General features: G+C 49.5%; 2 protein-coding genes across 9 annotated transcripts in view; one reads left to right on the forward strand and one right to left on the reverse strand.

Annotated features, from left to right (window-relative positions):
- The window catches only part of LOC138816858 (beta-defensin 122-like), a 62,490-nt gene that overhangs the window by 17,789 nt on the left and 25,560 nt on the right, over window positions 1-19,141 (reverse strand). Inside the window, exons 1-2 of one of the 7 annotated variants that reach the window (XM_070007001.1) lie at window positions 17,177-17,275; window positions 3,386-3,535 (exon numbers count right to left, since the gene is read on the reverse strand). In XM_070007001.1, the coding sequence (XP_069863102.1) occupies window positions 3,386-3,426 (41 nt within the window). In that variant the 5' untranslated portion in view covers window positions 3,427-3,535; window positions 17,177-17,275. Of the gene's footprint in view, window positions 1-1,645; window positions 1,912-3,385; window positions 3,536-7,768; window positions 7,784-8,450; window positions 8,468-10,013; window positions 10,081-17,176; window positions 17,276-19,141 lie in introns of those variants that run through there. The other 6 variants (XM_070007002.1, XM_070007004.1, XM_070007005.1 and 3 more) reach the window with 6 other exon arrangements.
- Rem1 (RRAD and GEM like GTPase 1) lies at window positions 8,714-18,391 on the forward strand. 2 transcript variants are annotated; one of them, XM_070006997.1, is made up of 5 exons: window positions 8,714-8,803; window positions 9,564-10,110; window positions 11,067-11,146; window positions 15,458-15,705; window positions 17,205-18,391. In XM_070006997.1, the coding sequence occupies exons 2-5, from the start codon at window positions 9,774-9,776 to the stop codon at window positions 17,635-17,637; spliced, it is 1,098 nt and encodes a 365-aa protein (XP_069863098.1). In that variant the 5' UTR covers window positions 8,714-8,803; window positions 9,564-9,773; the 3' UTR covers window positions 17,638-18,391. The 2 variants fall into 2 exon arrangements, with proteins under 2 accessions (XP_069863098.1, XP_069863100.1); XM_070006999.1 differs by having other exon boundaries at window positions 15,504-15,705; window positions 17,205-17,567.

Genomic DNA, 19,141 nt, shown 5'->3' on the forward strand with positions numbered 1-19,141 from the left:
GGGCCTGGGCGCTGTCCCTCAGCTCTTCAGCTCAAGGCTAGCGCTCTACCACTTGAGCCACAGCGCCACTTCTGACTTTTTTCTGTTTGCTTATGTGGTGCTGAGGAATCGAACCCAGGGCATCATGCATGCAAGGCAAGCGCTCTACCACTGAGCCACCTTCCCAGACCCTGAATTTTTAAATTTTTAAAAAAAATTTTGTCCATCATGACGCTTGAACTCAGAGCCTGGACATTGTCCCTGAGCTCTTGTTGCTCAAGGCTAGCACTCTATCACTTTGAGCCACAGTTCCACTTCTGGCTTTCTGGTGGTTAATTGGAGATTAAGAGTTTCACGGACTTTCCTACCTAAGCTGGCTTTGAACCAACATCCTCAGATCTCAGTCTCCCAAGTAGCTAGAGTAACAAGTGTGAGCCACTGGCAACTGGTCTTTATTTCTCTTTTTCTATCTCAGTGTCACAGGTTGAAGGAATTTTCTAGACTCTACAAGACATAATCAATGTGCAGAAATTATACAAATAGTAGGCTTTATAACAACATTTTCATGCATGTATATCATGTATTTAGATCAAAACTGTCTCCCTAATAGCCACACTTAGTATCCCTTCCCTCTGCCATCCTCAAAGAAATCAAAGTCAGAACTACATTAGACACCTGTACACCCATGTTTACTTGCCACACAAGTCACCATAGCCACATAAGGAACCAGACTAGATGCCCACCAACAGAGGGGTGGATTAAGAATATAGCGGCAGGGCACTGGTGGCTCATACATATAATCCTAGCTACTCAGGAGGCTGAGATCTGAGGATCATGGTTCAAAGCCAGCCCAGGCAGGAAAGTCCATGAGTTTCTTATCTCCAATTAACCACCAGAAAACCGGAAGTGGCGCTGTGGGTCCAGTGGTAGAACACTTGCCTTGAGCTGAAGAGCTGAGGGACAGCGCCCAGGCCCAGATTTCAAGCCCCATGACCAACAAAAAAGAAAGAAAATGGCATATATACACAATGGAATATTATTCAGCAATCAAGAAGTGAAAGAAGCCAGACTCAGAAAGAGAAGAAAGATTTGCATATTTTGCCTGGTTATGCAGAATCTAGAAGAAGAAGAAGGAGGAGGAGGAGGAGGAGGAGGAGGAGGAGGTGGAGGGGGAGGAGGAGGAGGAGGGGGAGGAGGAGGAGGGGGGGGGAGGAGGAGGAGGAGGAGGGGGAGGAAGAGCGGGAGGAGGAGGAGGAGGAGGAGGAGGGGGAGGAGGAGGAGGAGGGGGAGGAGGAGGAGGAGGAGGGGGAGGAGGAGGAGGAGGAGGGGGAGGAAGAGCGGGAGGAGGAGGGGGAGGAAGAGCGGGAGGAGGAGGAGGAGGAGGGGGGGGGGAGAGATTATTTTTCAGTTATTTTTATTATTTATTTATTGGTGGTACTAGGGTTGGGGTTTGACCACAAGGCCTTTTACTTAGTAGTTAAGCACTTTACCTCTTGAGCCACATCCCCAGCTTGACAGGAGTGTCTTAGGATACTCTCGTTTTTCCTTTTTAATTTCTGGGGCTTTGTGCTGACCATGCATATAGCATCACGCTTAGACTAATAAGTTTCACTCGATTTATTCAAACACTTCAAATATAATCCACACCAATAACTAACTCTTATACCTAATTCTACTAAGTGCGTCCCACACCCAGGGCAGCTCACGTGGCACCGTCACTTGGTCCGGAGGTCCAGGGGAGTTCGTTGAGGGTGTCCTCCGGGCTGCGTCTGAGTCCCTGGAGGGAGTAGCGCTGTCTTGCTGGGGCAGCTGCAGTGGAGGGCCCGTCCAATACAGAGCTGCTTCACTCAGGAAGGCCTTCTCACTGGGTCTCTGCTGCTCTGGGTTTTTATATGTTTTAGGCTGGGCTTTTTCACTTCTGGCTATATCTGATCGTCAGTAGCAGGCACGGTTGCCTTGGTGACAGCTTCGCTGCCAGTCTAGTCCGGTTATGGACGAGGGTGGGGCTCGCTTGCCTCTGGCTGGGTCTGGTTTATCTGGTGGGCTAGTTGTCTTGGTGACAGCTCTGTAGGCTCCCTGGGTGTGTCCTTATCTCTATATTCCATAGTTCTAACTTCTAACTTCTAACTCCTAATCTTACAGCTTAATATTTCATACTATTTCCCAGCACACAGACACTCAATATATTCTTATTCAATAACCTACCATGTCAGTATTCAATAAAACACTATGTCAGTATTTAGTAATACACTATGTCAGTATTCCATAATATTTACTACAGGCCTGAGCTCAGGGTACTGTCCCTGAGCTTTTTTGCTCAAGGCTAGCACTCTACCACTTGAGCCACACAGCTCCACCTCCAGCTTTTGGGTGGTTGACTGGAGATGAGTATCATGGACTTTCCTGCCCAGGCTGGCTTTGGACCTCGATCCTCAGATCTCAGCCTCCTGAGTAACTAGGATTAGATGTGTGAGCCACCAGCACCTGACTCAATAAGTAAGAAATACAAAGCAAAAAAGGGAAAGTAGCAAGTTCCTAACAAGACCTATAGGGGGCAGTATCACCTCCCTTGAAGCTCATCCATCTAACCATTCACAAAGAAAAAAACAAGACCTGTTCTTGGTCTATTCTGAGGGACTACTCTGGAACTGGAGCTGCAGCATAAATGCCAATAATTTACCCAGTTTATTTTTTTTTTTTTTGTCGGTCGTGGGGCTTGAACTCTGGGCCTGGGCGCTGTCCCTCAGCTCTTCAGCTCAAGGCTAGCACTCTACCACTTGAGCCACAGAGCCACTTCCCCCAGTTTATTTTTTTAAGGAAAAAATTTAGGGAAAACAGCATTTGAGGGGTCTTTCTTAACTTTTTTCTTACTTTTAAACAACTTAGTTTTGCCTTTCTGAAACATCATGTAAACACTTGGGGTGCACCTCTTGGTGTGTAACCTCTTTCAGTTCACATCATGTTTCTGAGATTAATTCATGCTGGGTATGGCGGCAAACTGTTGTTGTTTAATTAAGTATGATATTTATGATATACTTCAACAAATCCATATACCTCATGGTATGTCAGCTGTTTTCACTTATAAGTACTAGAAATAAAGTCGTTGTTATAAACATTATTAAAAGTCTTTACAGACAGATATAAATACCTGCTGATAACTAAGTATTTCCAACCTCAATACTACAATTAAGCTGTAAAGTGAAGGAGAAGGAGAAAGGTCACATTTAAAAATTACCAGATGCAAGCCTTAGACACAATGCAGTTTTAGTTGTACCTTTTACCATGCTACAGTCTGACTAAATAAGGAAGGTTTATCCTTCCGTAAGATTTATCTCTTTTTAACCTTTGTGATTTGTGACAAATGAGCAGACACATTTAGAAGTCTGTAATGATTATGTTTCCTAACCTGCTCTTCAAGTGGCAGTTCCAAGTTTTGAATGATGTCATCTTTTTCCTGGAGAAAAGACTCTAGATCTTGACACTTTTTATATAACTTCATCTCTGATTCACTGGTTTGAATATTCGCGGCATTTAATTTCTCTTCCATAACTTGTACCTGAATTCAGAAATAAAATATTAAAATTATGCCCCCCCAAAAAAATAAAATAAAAGTCTTTACAGGACTGGAGTTATGACTCACGTGTAGAGCACCAGCAGGGAAGGAAAAAGATTAATGAAACCTGAGAGGTCTTGAGCTCAAGCCCTAGTACCACTAAAATAAGCTGGGTGCTGGTAGCTCACACCTGAAACCTAGCTACTCAGGAGGCTGAGATCAGAAGATCACAGTTAAAAATTGGTGAAATTTGAGGGGTGAGGAGAGGATCGGGTGGGTAGAAGGGAGTAGTATGGGAAGGGATGGGAAGGGGAAACAATGAGGAGGCAACAATGCTTGATAAGAAATGTACTCGTTATCTTGCCCATGTAATTCTAACTCCTCTGTACAGTATTCTCACAATAAAAAAATAAATAAATTTTTTAAAAAACGTGAAATTCTTATTTCCAGTTAGCTCGCAAAACTCCAGAAGTAAACCTATGGCTCAAATGGTTGAGTACCCCTTGAGTGGAAGAGCCAAGCAAGAGCACAAGGCCCTGAGTTCAAGCCCCAGTACCTACAAACACACACAAAAAGTATCTCCAGGCTGAGAAGGTGGCTCAGTGGTAGAGCGCTTGCCTTGCATGCATGAGGCCCTGGGTTCGATTCCTCAGCACCACATAAGGAAAAAGGAAGTGGCACTGTGGCTCAAGTGGTAGAGCACTAGCCTTGAGCTGAAGAGCTGAGGGACAGCACCCAGGCCCAGAGTTCAGGCCCCACAACTGGGCCCAAAAAAAAAAACTATCTCCAATAAACTACAAAAACAAAACAAATCTGGAAGTAGAGCTGTTGCTCATATGGTAAAGCATTATCCTTAAGCAAAAGAAGCTGGAGGACAGTGACCAGGACTGAGTTCAAGCCCCAGGATACTCTCTCTGTGCCTCTGTCTCTTTCTGACTCTCTCTTTGTGTTTCTCTGTCTCTGTGTCTCTCTGTATCTCTCTGTCTCTGTCTCTCTCTCTCTTTCTTTCACACATACACACACACACACACACACACACACACACACACACACACACACACACACACACACACACTGAGTCTAGTCTGGTTTGTTTTTGTTTTGTTTTGTCGGTCTGGGGCTTGAACTATGGTCCTGGACACTGTCCCTCCCCTGCTAGTGCTCTACCATTTGAGCCACATCACCACTTCTGGTTTTCTGGTGGTTAATTGGATATAAGAGTCTCACGGAGTTTCCTGCTTGGGCTAGCTTTGAACCTCGGTCCTCAGATCTCAGCCTCCTGAGTAACAAGATTACAGGTGTGAGCCACTGGTGCCCAGCTAGTCTGGTTTCTGATTCCTAAGTCACATACCAGCCTAGTGGTGACACCAGACTAATAAAAATTTAGTAGATCATGTGACTATTGACCTCTAAAAGTCTTCCTTTCTTTCTTCCTTCCTTCCTTCCTTCCTCCCTTCTTCCCTTCCTTCCCTCCTTCCCTCCCTCCCTCCCTCCCTCTCTTCTCCATGCTGGGGACCCAACCCAGGGTCTCATATACACTAGGCAGGCATTCTACTGCTGAGCCAGGCCACTAGACTTTATGTAGGACCAAAATCCCTAGCAAATTACTTTCCTGCTACTGCCTGTCTACCTCCCCAACTATCCGCGCTCTTACCTGCCTTCCTGTCCCCCAAATGTGGACAAGGCAGAACCCCCTCTGTCACCTCTTTCTGCTTATGTGAAACCATCTTTCAAAGAACATTTTTTAAAGATTGAATAATTTCTTTTTTAATGTTTTTCTAAATTTTTTAAATTTTATTGCAAAGGTCACATACAGAGGGGTTACATTACATAAATCAGGTAATGTGTCCATTTCTTTTTGAGTAGTATCACCCCCTCCCTCATTTTCTCCCAATTTTCCCCCTCCTGACCTCCTCCCCCAAAGTTGTATAGCTCATTTCCAACATAGTGTCTAGTTCAAAAAAAAATCTTTTTAAAAAAAATTTTATTGTAAAGGTGATGTAGCTCAAAAAATTCTTAAGGTCCTATCCATCTGGGCAGACTCAGGAAGTGCTACCGAGATAAAAGAACAGAAAAATCCTTTCAAGCTGAATGCATGGTCTCATCCTGGACACCAGCGCATTACCGCTCATGCTGTCACCATTAACTCCTATTATCACCAATCCGCCACTGCTATCCTACACTCCAAGTATTATTAACTCAGTACGAGCTGCTTTCTACACTCTTTCTGCCAGTCCTAGCCTTGTGATATTAAAATTATCCCTATGGAAGGTGCAGTGAATGAACCCTGTTAGTTAGAAACCCTGTTAGTGACAGGGTTTTTAACATGGAGAAGGCTCTGGGAAAGCAGGGTCTGGACCTCTTCCATGATTGTTTGGTCACAACATGGATGGAGCCTCTCTTTTATCACATTGGTATAGTGCAAGGACCACAGTAAAATAAAAAATAAAATAAAATGTACCCACGGCTCAAGCCCTAATGGGAAAGGCAGTTAAAAGCCAACAAAATAAATGTAATCAATTGAGCTTGTGGTAAGTGCCATGAAGAAATGATGGGTGCACTGTGAAGACAGAGGCAAGTGTGAGTTGGGAAGATGAGGGCCACATAGGCTGTCTGGAGCTCCATCTCCAGACAGGTGGCCTCGGATAAGCAGCGGGAGCCGTGCAGAATGAGGACCAAATAGGAGGTGAAAGGAAAAGCCTTCCCTAAAGAAATTACATGTGATTTTCCCGTAATACCTGGAGTCTTCCAATAACTCTGTGTGTGTGCATGCGCGTGTGCGCGCCAGCATTAAAACTTGAACTCAGGACCTGGACACTGTCTCTAAGCATTTTAGCTGAAGGCTAGCATTCTACCACTTGACCCATATCTCTGCTTCTAGCCTTTTGGTGGTTAACTGGAGGTGCGAGTCACTGACTTTCTTTTCCTGACTGGCTTCAAACTGCAGTCCTCAGATCTCAGCCTCCTGAGTGGCTTGGACTACAGGCATGAACTACCAGCATCCAACTCTGTCCTCTAAGTTTTACAAGCTCTGCCCACCCTGTCATCTTGCCAAGCACAGAATCTTAAAGTGACACAGCACTGGCCTAGCCACGAATCTACACTCTGAAGAGAGTGCATGTATAATGGCCAACAATAAACTCAGCTCTTACTATCTGGACCCAAAGCTCAATGTTAGCATTTCCCAGGGGAGCGAGCCTGACCTTGGATTCCTAGTCTCTACAAGTCTGTCAGGGGGCAGCCACCTCATTCAGACTGTTCAACCCGCTTTCTACAAAGCCATAAGATTGGGCTGGGAATGTGGCTTAGTGGTAGAGTGCTTGCCTCCCATGCATGAAGCCCTGGGTTCCATACCTCACTACCACTAAAATAGAAAAAGCCAGAAGTGACGCTGTGGCTCAAGTGGTAGAGAGTGCTAGCCTTGAGCAAAAAAGAAGCTCAGAGACAGTGCCCAGACCCTGAGTTCAAGCCCCAGGACTGGCAAAAAAAAAAAAAAAAAAAATCTCTGCTTCCTGTTTCCCAACAATTCACCAGGATAGGGGAAATACAAAACAGGATTGATTCACATTTAGGATTGGCTGAGTGATAGTCACATGGGAGTTCTTCATAATATTTTTATTGTTATTATTTCTGTTGGAAATTTTCTAAAATAAAAGTTTCTTTTTAAAACTCACATCATCCCACTATTACCAAAAAAATCACATCATGATATCATTCTCTGGGGGTTTTTTGCATACATTTTTTTCCATAATTAAAACATTTAACTCCTCTTTTTTGGGGGGTGGGGGAAGTTGGTTGTGTGGCTTGGATTCAGAGACTGGGCACTGTCCTTGGGCTCTTTGGCTCTACCACTTGGAGTGACAGCATCACTTCCAGTTTTCTGGTGCTAAATTGGGGATAAGAGTCTCACAAACTTCCCTGGCCTTTGAACTGCTATCCTCAGATCTCAAACTTCTGAGTAGCTAGGATTATGGGCCTTAGCCACCAGCACCTGGCTTTTAACTCATCTTACATGCCTGTTATCCCTGTACTCAGGAGGCTGAGGCAAGAGTTTTGCAAGTTTGGAGCCAGCCTGGGCTTAGAGAGACCTGTATCTATAACACAAACAAATGAAATCTCAGTTTGTGGCATTTTGAGGGTGGCTCATTGTGCGAGATCCTGAGTTCAATCCCCAGCAACACAAAAAAAAAATAAACAACCGACCTTACCTTGATCCTTCTATTCTTTTCTACTCACCTATGTTTGGATCTTTCCAAAATAGAAAGCTTTAGAAAGCCTGGTCAGAGGCCTTCCTTGACAGTGTCCTAGCTAACCCTTAACTTGCCTGTATAACTTAGCAATTATCACTGCCAGGCATGTGGTTTTCAGCTCCAGGAAGCAAGAGCCTTGCTTCCTTTCACTGTTAACCCCAAAGACATCATAGCAGTGTCTGACTCAGATCCACAAGGTAAGGCTGGAATCTAAATGCTGATCTACACCCCCACTGTCTTCTAAGACCTGGAATCCTAGTCTCTGTTTATAAACTCACGCATGCGTGCGCGCGCGCACACACACACACACACACACACACACACACACACACACACACACACACACACACACACACACACACACACACACACACACACACACACACACACACACACACACTCTCAGCCAATACTGAAGGATCTGAGTCCCAGGCCCTAGTAATCCTGAACAGGTGAATGAGCACATGAATGAATGCACGCATGAATGAGTAAATAAGTAAATGGTCCAAAGTCAGATATTCAGAACCCGTCAGTGCGGACTTCCTGGGTTCTTTCCCCAAGTCGCTTTTCAAAATCAATCCTTCACCCCGAGCAGTTTCTCCAAGGGCACTCTGCGAGCTACCTGTCTCAGTGTCCCCGGAGATCCGGGAGCCCCTCTGCACACTTACCCGTCCCCACCCTCCCTGGAAAGTTGGAGGAAAGTTCCCCAAGTGGCTTTATGTGAGAGCTGAAGTTGGCACGCCGCGTTTGGTGGAGAGGCCAGAGGCGACCGCAGAGGGCCCCCCCCAGACCCTTCCGGTCCCCGAGCCCCCCCCACCCGAGCCGCCGGGCCTTGGGGCGGGGACCCCGGGGCTGTCCTAACCGGGCGGGGCGGGGCGGGGTCGCGCTCCTCCCCTGGCCCCGCGGGGAGCGGGGGGCGGGAGCCGCCCGAGGGGCTGCGCGCAGCGGCGGAGGTCCAGCCCGGACTCCGCACCCCGCGGCTGCGGCAGCGATCGGGGACCCCCGGCCCGCCGACACCCAGGTAAAGCTCCAACTCGCCGCCAACTCGCTTAAGTTGCGGCAGAGTTCGCCGGGCCCCGCCGCGGGGCTGCGCGGCCCCTGCGGGGACGGGGAGCTGGGGAGGGGGTCCTTCAACCCCGCGTCAGGCCCGGGGCGCACAGGGATGAGTGGACCGGGACCAGCAAGCCCACCGCCCTAGGGCCCCGGGCTCGCACCCAGCACCCCGGGCTGGAAGAGCTCAGACGCAGGCTCCAGAACGGCACTGGCTTTCCCGCGCCCTCGGGGCTCCGCCGGGGGCCCCGTCCGGTCACCGAGCCCATGCCTGGGCCGCCCCGCGGCTCCCCCAGCCCCCGACCGCAGCTGGAGGCCGTGGCTCCGGCCCTGCTGAATTTTTCACGCAGGGGGCGGGCCGGACACGCCGTTCCCATGGCACCCAGGCGCTCGGGTTACAGCCCGAGGGATCCCCGAGTTCCCCCCCTCACCGCTGCCCTTGGGGGGTTAGCTCTCTTGAGATCCGGCCGCGGGCCTGAATCCCACCCCCGGGGCGGGGGAAGCCCCGAACCCGCTTCTGCACCCCCTCCAACAATGCAGACCGTGAGAAAGATCTTCCCTAAGGAGGGTCTGGCGCTCTGACCGGGAGGGGCGGGCCTGTGCACACTCGGGGTGCCTCCTCCCCTCCCCCCCTCCCCCGGCTGCCCTGCCGCCCGCCCGTGTCTCGGGGCAGGGTCATCCTAAGGGCACGCGGCGTGACCTCTGGCTGTGCACTCCGTGTCTGTTCCCAGCCGGCGCAGACACCCCTTTTAGGTGGACCCAGGTTTAGGCTGGGACTGAAGCCGTAATACAGCCAACCCCAAGAAGATGAGGTGTCTACTCCCCATTTGAACAAGAGCAGACGCCAAAGGAAACCAGAGAAAAAGGCGCTCACAAGAAGGAAGGACGGAAGAAAGGAAGGAAGGAAGGAAGGAAGGAAGAGAAGGCTTCTCCCATCAAGGATGACACTAAACACCCAACAGGAAGCAAAGACTCCCCTGCGCAGGAGGGCTAGCACTCCGCTACCCCTGTCATCCAGGGGCAACCAGCCTGGCCGCCTGTGCACAGCAGCCCCTCAATCCCAACATCCCCGGCTGAGCCAGTCAGTGTCCCTCAACCCTCCCAGCCGAAAACCTTCTCCTGCCCCCGATGGCTGGTCGTCTGAATCCAGCGACTCTGAAGGCTCCTGGGAGGCCCTGTACCGTGTGGTGCTGCTCGGAGATCCAGGCGTGGGGAAGACCAGCCTGGCCAGCCTTTTCGCAGGGAAGCAAGAGAGGGACCTCCATGAACAGCTTGGAGGTAGGAACCCTGTGGGACAGGCTGGGATGTGGCTGGAGGACTGAAAGGTCTGTCACCAGGGCCAGAGGGCTGCCAGGAACCGTTGTATACATTATGCACCGTTCAACTGAAAGGGACATGGCACCGACTATGAGGTGAATGATGTTTACCCAGTAGTGGACAAGACACAACCTGCCTGCACAAGGGTCCAGGACGGGGGGGAAAACTGCATGAGAAGTGTATCGTTCCTTTCCATGTCACGGGGAGGAGCAATTCAGAAACTGGGTGTCAAGAAATGGTGGGTTTCCACTCAGCTCAGAAACTCCCAGCCCCAAATCCCTCCTTCCTTGGCTCCTGCCAGTCCCATAGACACCTGAGCATGACCACCATGACTTGTAGCTAAATGGAGATTCTCAGCCACCCTCCCTCCCCCAGATGTGGGCCCTGGGTTCCATTATTTCTAAGAAACACAGAGAATTCAAAGGGCCAGGGATCCCCCAGAGGATAGGATGGAATGGAAGGAATGAAGATAAACCCTTGCAGGCCTGGCTGAGGGAGGGAGGGAGTGGTTAAAAGCAGAGAGAAGGTAGGGACCTTCTGGCCAGCCTTGACCCTCCTGGAAGTAAGAACCCATAGGAAAGGTGTGTATAACTGCCTGTGTTACGATGGAAAAATGGAGGCCCAGCACAGGTGCCAGAGACAGAGCAGGTCTGGGAGAACCTCCTTCTCCCCATCATCCACAACCCCACACTCATCCAACCAACCAAACCAGCTTTCTCAGAACCACCACAGACCCCATGTTGTGCTGGCAACTGGGGAGATATAGACTCCACCAGGGGCTTCTTGGCCTTCTAGGAAAGTTAGTGATGGGTTTTCAAATGAGTGTGACACCCCCAAGCAGCAGTTGAGAAAGTCAGGGAGCCCCATACCTCCAAAAGCCCTGCCAGCCCTGAGGTGTGTTGTCTCCTTGGTTGCAGATGTATATGAGAGAACCCTCACAGTGGACGGAGAGGACACCACACTGGTGGTCATGGACACCTGGGAGGCAGAGAAACTGGTATGACACTACAAGAGTGGGTGACAGGAAGGGAGCGGAGCCTCTTACAGGGACACCTGGCCCTCCCTCTGAGGCCAGACAGAGCAAGGTTCAGAGCAAGGGCCATCCTCAACCTCCCTTTCTCCAAACCCAAAGACCTCCTCTCAGGGCTGGGATGGTGGCTCAGTGGTAGAGCGCTTGCCTTGCATGCATGAGGCCCTGGGTTCGATTCCTCAGCACCACATAAGCAGAAAAAAAGAAGCTGGAAGTGGCACTGTGGCTCAAGTGGTAGAGTGCTAGCCTTGAGCTGAAGAGCTGAGGGACAGCGCCCAGGCCCAGAGTTCAGGCCCCACGACCGGACCCAAAAAAAGACCTCCTCTCTCCTGAACCCCCTCCTCAGCCATCCCAGGATGCACTTCTCCTCACACAGGCCTCCAGGTCCTTTCCACCACCCCACCCCCTCCTACCCTAGCCACCCACATTGTGCACAAAGATGAACACAGGATTGGGGAGCAAAATGCTAAGCTGACCTTTCCCCGCCCTCTCCCTCCCTCCCCCTGTTTTCTTCTTATTTTGATTTGTGCACTTGACTTACGACTCTGAGCTTCAGTTTTTCTTATCTGATAAATGGTTCAGGCACTCTTGTTTTTCTGACTTTGTTTTGCTGTTGCTGTTTATTTGGTTTTGGTTCTGGCATGGAATCCATCCAGCTAAGCATGTTCAGAATCAGCTTTACCACTGAGCTGTACATCCTCCCACCTCAAACCCCACCAGCAGCTGATTTTTAAATTCTCTTATGCAATTCCATACAAGTGAGCCCAGTTTTTTTTTTTTTTTACTTAGTTTTTGTTTTTTGTTGTGGGGCTTGAACTCAGGGCCTAGGCACTGTCCTTAAGCTTTTATGCTCAAGACTAGTGCTCTACCAGTTTGAGCCACAGCTCTACTTTCAATTTTCTAGTGGTTAATTGGAGATAAGAATCTCAAAGACTTTCCTCTCTGGGCTAGCTTCTAACCACAATCTTCAGATCTCAGCCTCTTGAGTATTACAGACATGAGCCACCAGCATCCAGTAGTGAGCTCAGTTTTACAGCATCAAAAAAGTGCTGAGGGGCTGGGAAGGTGGCTCAGTGGTAGAGTGCTTGCCTTGCATGCATGGGGCCCTGGGTTCTATTCCAGCACCACATAAGCAGAAAAGGCCGGAAGTGGAGCTATGGCTAAGTAGTGAGCACTAGCCTTGAGCTGAAGAGCTGAGGGACACTGTGACCAGGCCCAGAATTCAGGCCCTATGACTGACAAAACAAACAAACAAACAAAAACAGAAAAAAAGTGCTGAGGAGGGGTGGAGAAGTAGGTGTGTAGTAATTTGTATTCATGAAAATTTGGTTGTTATTGAGAAAAGTAAACATAGGTTATCCTTCCCCATCCGCTTCCAGAGCAGGAAGTGAACACAAGGACTTCTCTGGATATTTTATCTTGTTTGGGTGTCCTTTTCTCTTGCTACACAGGTAATATATGCTCATTGTAACACTTTGAGAAAATATACCTAAGCAAAGAGAAGGATCCAAAAATCACCTGGGGTCTAAGGAGTAGACCTTCCCCATAACAGGGAGGCCTCGCCCACAGTGTGAGACTGAAGGATGATTGACCACTCCAGGAATAGACCCAAAGAATAGTTTTTACAACAAGCATAAAAGGGAACCCAGGTCCAAATGAGTGTAACAGAATGGCAGTTGACATTAATGGGGTACCAATGTCTTCTAGTTCCCATCTACTGATAAGAAACTGAAGCTCAGAGGGGTCCATATGTCCAAAGCTTTGAAGGAGCAAGCAGGTTTCAAACCCAGATGTGCAGAACCTCAGAACTTAAGACTCTGATGCACAAGAACTCCTCCCACCTCTCCTGGGAGCATCACCTTCTGAGCCTTTAGTTCAAGTTTCACCTCCTCACCCATTCATTCATCCAGAAATCCTTCCAAGTTGTCTATCAGGGACCAGGATGCTGGAGACAGAGCAGAGAGTCAGGTAGCTAGGTCCCCTGGCTTTTAGGCTGGAGAGGGCAGATTTGCTTTCTAGAGGCAGTTGAGAATTCCATCAGGGCAGAATCCAGTAATCAGATTGGATGTCCCATACTAGAGAATGGGGAGAAAGGCTGTTGGACCAGAAAGCAGGATCTAGTCACACAGCTTGCTGTGTGGAGAGAGTTCCCAGAGGGGCCTGAGCAGGAACAGCAGCCTTCCTGGAACAGGCATCTCATCCTTTCCATGCATGGGGCTAGATGATCATGTGCGGTCAGACAGGCAGGATCTAAGCGAACCTGATGGGTCTTTGGCTCATCTAGTACTGCCTGGCTTAGCTGACTGTTGCAGTTACCTGAAACATATTGCAAAATTAGAATCTCAAGTCCCACTCAGACCGAATGAATAACAACCTCTAAATGGGGGCTCTGGAACCTCCATTTTCAATTACATGCTCAATGGCTACCACTCCAAGTACCAACTGGATTTGGTGATCCTAACACATAGAAATGCACCCACATGTGTGTGTATATGAATGAAAGGCTAGCTGCCCTCCTGTCTTCTAGATAGGAAACTGCGATGCAGGGGAGAGGAACCTGTCCCCCATAGTCAAGGATGAAAGCCCCTATCTATCTGACATCACCCAAGGTTATTTGGCCTGGGGAATGATCCGTGTGGCTGTTGAGAACTTAGGCCTTTGTCAATGATATTGACCGACCATGGATCTTTCACCTATTATGTTTATGATATTATTTTCCTGATTTCATCTCTTACAGCCAAAGCTTCTAACCACACCCTCTATGTGTTTCACTCTCTAGGCCATGACACCAACTATACTCTTTTGTCTAAAAATCTCTTCTGTCTTGCTGGGTATGCTTAGACCATTCACTAGTCCACTTACTGGCCCTCCCACACACTCTGCTAGGCTGAGCTCATGCCTTGCCCCATGGCTTCTCTGGCCACCTGTATATGCCTTTCCTAATGCTAATACACTGTGACTTTCCATCCCCAGAGGCTCTGACCATGAACTTGGAGACCATAACTGTGTCTTATTAAACACTTAGAAGCATTATCACCCAAGTGGTCCCTGACAATCCAAAATGGAAGTTCAACCTCACTTCAATTCTTTCCTAGGGGCTTGAACTCAAGGCCTTGCACTTACTAGGCAGCTGAGCCACAATTCCAGCCTTCTTCACTAGATAGGCCCAGTGTCAAACCAAAATCCTCCTAACCTATGCTTCTCATGCAACTAGGATTACAGGCATACATGGCAACTTGAGTTATTGTTGAGATGGAGTCTCACTACTCACTAACATTTTGTGTGAGCCAACTGGTATTTCAATCCTCCCAATTGCTACCTCCTCAGCAACTGGGATTATAGGGATGAACCACTATGCCCAGCTCAGGACACCACCTCTTAAAAGTACCCTCTGACATGCACATTCACAGTTGCTGCTGCTTCTGTCCCTTCAAAAGAGTCCTGAAAAGAGCCTCTTCTAAAGTCAGCCTCCTGTCCTCACTTCCCTCACTTCTTTGTTTTTCAAAAAAATTCTGGACAGGGCTGGGAAGGTGGCTCAGTGGTAGAGCGCTTGCCTTGCATGCATGAAGCCCTGGGTTCAATTCCTCAGCACCACATAAGCAAAAAGAAAAAAGCCGGAAGTGGCGCTGTGGCTCAAGTGGTAGAGTGCTAGCCTTGAGCTGAAGAGCTGAGGGACAGCGCCCAGGCCCAGAGTTCAGGCCCCACAACCGGACCCAAAAAAATTCTGAACCACAGATGTCTAAAAAGGACGTCTGGTAAGGCCACACTCTCCTCAGAGACCAGACAAAGAGGTGAAGAGACAAAGCCAAAAAGCCCCCTCAGCAGGAAGGACACCAAGTCCTGTGCCAGGCCACAAAAGTCATCAATGAATGGAAGAGTCAAAGCAAGTCCTGTCTACCTGATTTTTCAAGCAGAGAAACTGAGGCTCAGAGGGGATGGGTAGTTTTCCCCAGGTGACATACAGGATTATACCAGAATCTGTCCCCCTACATGGTCTAGAGTAGTACCTGAACTCCAGCCCCACTCTAGGGGCTTGAACTCTGGGCCTGGGCACTGTCCCTGAGCAAGGCTAGTGCTCTTCCACTGGAGCCACAGCGCCACTTCTGGCTTTTTCTGAGTAGTTTATTGGAGATAAGAGTCTCACAGACTTTATTGCCTGGGCTGGCTTTGAACCACGATCCTCAGATCTCAGCCTCCTGAGTAGCTAGGATTATAGGTGTGAGCCCCTGGTGCCAGGCCCTAGCCCCACTCTTTACACCAACCGCAGCTCTCTCTCAGGCAGGGCCTAGGCAGCGCCTGAGGATGGCCCATCCTTCCCCCGCAGGATGGAAGCTGGAGCCAGGAGTCATGCCTGCAGGTGGGCAGCGCCTATGTCATCGTGTACTCCATCGCAGACCGAGGCAGCTTCGAGAGCGCCTCAGAGCTCCGCATCCAGCTGCGCCGCACACATCGTGCGGACCACGTGCCCATCATCCTTGTGGGCAACAAGGCAGACCTGGCCCGCTGCAGGGAAGTTTCTGTGGAAGGTAAGCCTTGGCCCTGCCCTCTGACCCTCAGCCCCAACCCATCCCTATCCTGCAAGCTACCTGCCTGGGCTGGAAAGCTCTCTCAACAACTCCCTCCCCCCTCCTCCCCTGCAAAAAGAATTCCCAAGTTCTGCCAGCCCTTCTACCCTACCCTGAATACCCATGGCCTCTGCCTTATCCTGACAACCCCACTTTGTTGGCGTCAGTCCCTCTACTTCTCCAGCCTCACCCAATCCTGCTCCCAGAGATGAATTTGTCACTTCTTTGCTTAAAATCCCCCCTGGGGCTCCAATGCCCACCCTCAGGGACACCTTATCCTACATACACACATCATACCACATGATTGGCCCCCAATTTTTCAAGGGGTTACACTGACAAGCTGAAAAAAGCAAAAACAAAACAACAAAAACTTACTGGCTCCAAAACAAAGTAATGAAGAGATTATAAAGTCAATTTTTACAACGCCTTGTCTTAAAAAAAGAAAAAAATTCTTGATAGGGGCTAGTCAGCTACTAAAATCAAAATGTTGAATGTTATTTATAAATTATAATTACTGGGGGATGGAGAATATTTTAATACACTCTACATTTCTGGTAGGGCCCATAAAAATCATAAAAATTATCCTACTGCCAGGTGTGGTGGCTCACCCCTGTAATCCTACCAGCTTAGGAGGCTGAGATCTGAGGATTTTAGAAAAGTTCATGAGACTCTTCATCACCAATTAACTACCAAAAAGCCAGAAATGAAGCTGTGGCTCAAAAAAAAACTCAGGGACAGCACCCAGGCCCTGAGTTCAAGCCCCAAGACTGGCCACACACACACACACACACACACACACACACACACACACACACACACACACACACACACACACACACACACACACACACACCACCTTACTCATAGAGTAGAACCTTAAAAACATGAAAAGTGAGACTCAGAAAGGGAAAGTGAGTTCCACAGACCTAGCATTGAGGATTGGAATTCTGGCCACTGTCTCCAAGCCCAGTGTCCTCCTGGAAGTGGAAGACCATATATTTTGCAGACAGACAATCCCCAAAACACTGTAACATAATGTGCAGATTGTTAAGAACACAGACCCATCCTACACTTACAGAATTGGAATCCTCAGGGTGGGCCCAGAATCTGCACTTTCACAAGCCCTTCCTGGTACTAATCTTAGGCCTCTGACCTGGCAATTCAGCCTGGTCCTGGTCTCCCTGCCCTCCCAGCCTCGTTCTGCTGCCTGTTATCTATCAGTATATACCTGTTATCTATCAGTATATACCTGTTATCTATCAGTTTATACTAGCCCGAATTAGCTCCACAATGCTTTAGCTGACCCTCCTGCCCTCCCCAGCCCCCCCTTCCCACACCACACCTGCACCAGGTGGGGCACAGGGAAAACTGCTGCCAGTAGAGTCTGAACACACCTCCTTTGTCTCCGCCCTCTGTTTTTGGCTCCACCCACCTCGGCTCTCCTGACCTCGCCCCTTCAGAGGGCCGCGCCTGCGCCGTGGTGTTCGACTGCAAATTTATCGAGACTTCAGCCACTCTGCAGCACAACGTGGCCGAGCTCTTCGAGGGCGTGGTGCGCCAACTGCGCTTGCGCCGCCGGGACAGTGCGGCCGCGCAGCCGCCCCCGGCCCCGCGACGCCGGGCCAGCCTGGGCCAGCGCGCGCGGCGTTTCCTGGCTCGCCTGACGGCCCGCAGCGCCGGCCGCCGGGCGCTGAAAGCCCGCTCCAAGTCCTGTCACAATCTGGCCGTGCTCTGAGGCCGCGCCCCGGCCTGGCGGTGCGGGACGCTGCGGGGCACCGTTGCCTGGAGTCGGAGGGCGCACCTGGACCCGGGGCGTGGCCTGAAGGACCCTTCGCCCAGAGAAGTGAGGGTCGGACTGCGGGGCCGTGTAGCACCCAGCGTGGGCACACGTAGTACTGTCTGCTTGTAAATACCTTCCCTGTCCCTGGGCTCTGAGCAACACCCCCCCCACACACACACACCCCGAAAACTCCCACAAATAAAGCAGCCCAGGATGCCCTGTCTCAACAGGCAGACCTGTCCTCCGGTTCTGCCTGGCGTCTCCACCCGGCCCCGCCCATCTGCACTGCTAACTGCGCCTCCTGGCCAATCTCGGGGGACCAGCTGTCCACTTGGGCCTTTCCCCCAACCTCTGGATACAGTTAGGCACAGTCCCTGGCCCAGGGCTTTGAGAGGAACACGGAGATCACAAAGCAACCACAATGTCATGTGACCTGCTATTGTTTCCCAATTCGTTCTCTTTTTTTTTTTTTTAAACTGCAGTCATAAATTATTATCTGGACGGAACTATCATCTTGGCAAAATAGTAATAGCTGATGTTTGTTCATCTGCAGAAGCCCTGAGAGGAGGATACTTAGTACCTTTACCCATCTTTGACTAATCAAGATTAGTCAAAACTAATCGAGACAGGATCAGACAATTACTGCAAGGGAAGTTGCCAGGATTCCAGGTCAGGCTGGGTCCACTAGAGTCTGTGTGTGACTTTTTCACAGTCTTTCAAAAGTGTGTTAGGGAAGATGAGGTATGATGGCACATACCTGTAATCCCAGCTACTCAGGAGGAGAGATAGAAGGATCCTGATCTGTGGCCTTCTGAGGTAAGACCTCATAAAAAAAAAAAAAAATTAAAGCAAAAGGGGCTATCGGTATGTCTTGGTGGTTGAGTGTTTACTGGCAAGCTTAAGGCCCTGAGTTCATTTCCCAGTATGCTTAAAAACTGAGAGGAAAAAAGAATGTGTGTTGGGGGGGAGGGGAGTTGGGGGTACACTCCTAGAGTAAGAGTATATTTCTACATGTGTAAAGTTGTGGGTTCCAAATCAGCACTGGGAGAGAAGGAAAAGGGGAGAGGGAACAAGGGAGAAAGTAAGGGGGGGGGGGAGAGGAGAAGGGGAGAGGAGAAGAGGGGAGAGGAGAAGAGAGGGGAAAAGAAAAAGAAAAAAGGCAGAGGAGGTAATGTTAAAACTCTTTGGGGGGGGGAGATTTTTATACATTCTGCATACTTTTGAAAGAACAATGGGCATGAACTCTATGAAACACAAATTTATTCACCCCCAAGACAGACCCCAATTTTTAGTCCCACCTACTCATTTTCAAAAGTGGAAACTGAAGCCCAGAGAGATGAGTGAGCAGCCTAGTATCACTGGGCCCTGGAGTTCTGGGTCCTCCTCCTCCGCCCAGCTCCCTCTGGCTGTGAGGGAGGAAGGAGACAGAGAAGCATCCATCCGGGCTGGGGTCAGAGCTGGGTGTAAGGGGTCAGGTCAGGAGTTTCCAGCTTGCGGAGGGGGAGGGTGTCACTCCTCTGAGAAGAGAACAGGACACCATCAGTTAGGACCATGGTGTCTCTGATGCCTGACACCCTGTCTGCCCCTAACCAGCTGCCTGTCCAGATGCTTGAGCCC

This window comes from Dipodomys merriami, unplaced genomic scaffold (genome assembly GCF_024711535.1).
Source record: "Dipodomys merriami isolate MVZ:Mamm:240054 unplaced genomic scaffold, mDipMer1.0.p SCAF_7, whole genome shotgun sequence".
In the NCBI taxonomy this organism is placed as follows: Eukaryota; Metazoa; Chordata; class Mammalia; order Rodentia; family Heteromyidae; genus Dipodomys; species Dipodomys merriami.

What these genes read in the sequence shown, in the direction of transcription:
- Rem1 (XM_070006997.1), top strand. Translation starts at nt 9,774, where the DNA reads ATGACACTAAACACCCAACAGGAAGCAAAGACTCCCCTGCGCAGGAGG. An exon ending in CCTCCATGAACAGCTTGGAG is followed by an intron (nt 10,111 to 11,066) that starts GTAGGAACCCTG and finishes CCTTGGTTGCAG; the next exon opens with ATGTATATGAGAGAACCCTC. An exon ending in CCTGGGAGGCAGAGAAACTG is followed by an intron (nt 11,147 to 15,457) that starts GTATGACACTAC and finishes GCTCTCTCTCAG; the next exon opens with GCAGGGCCTAGGCAGCGCCT.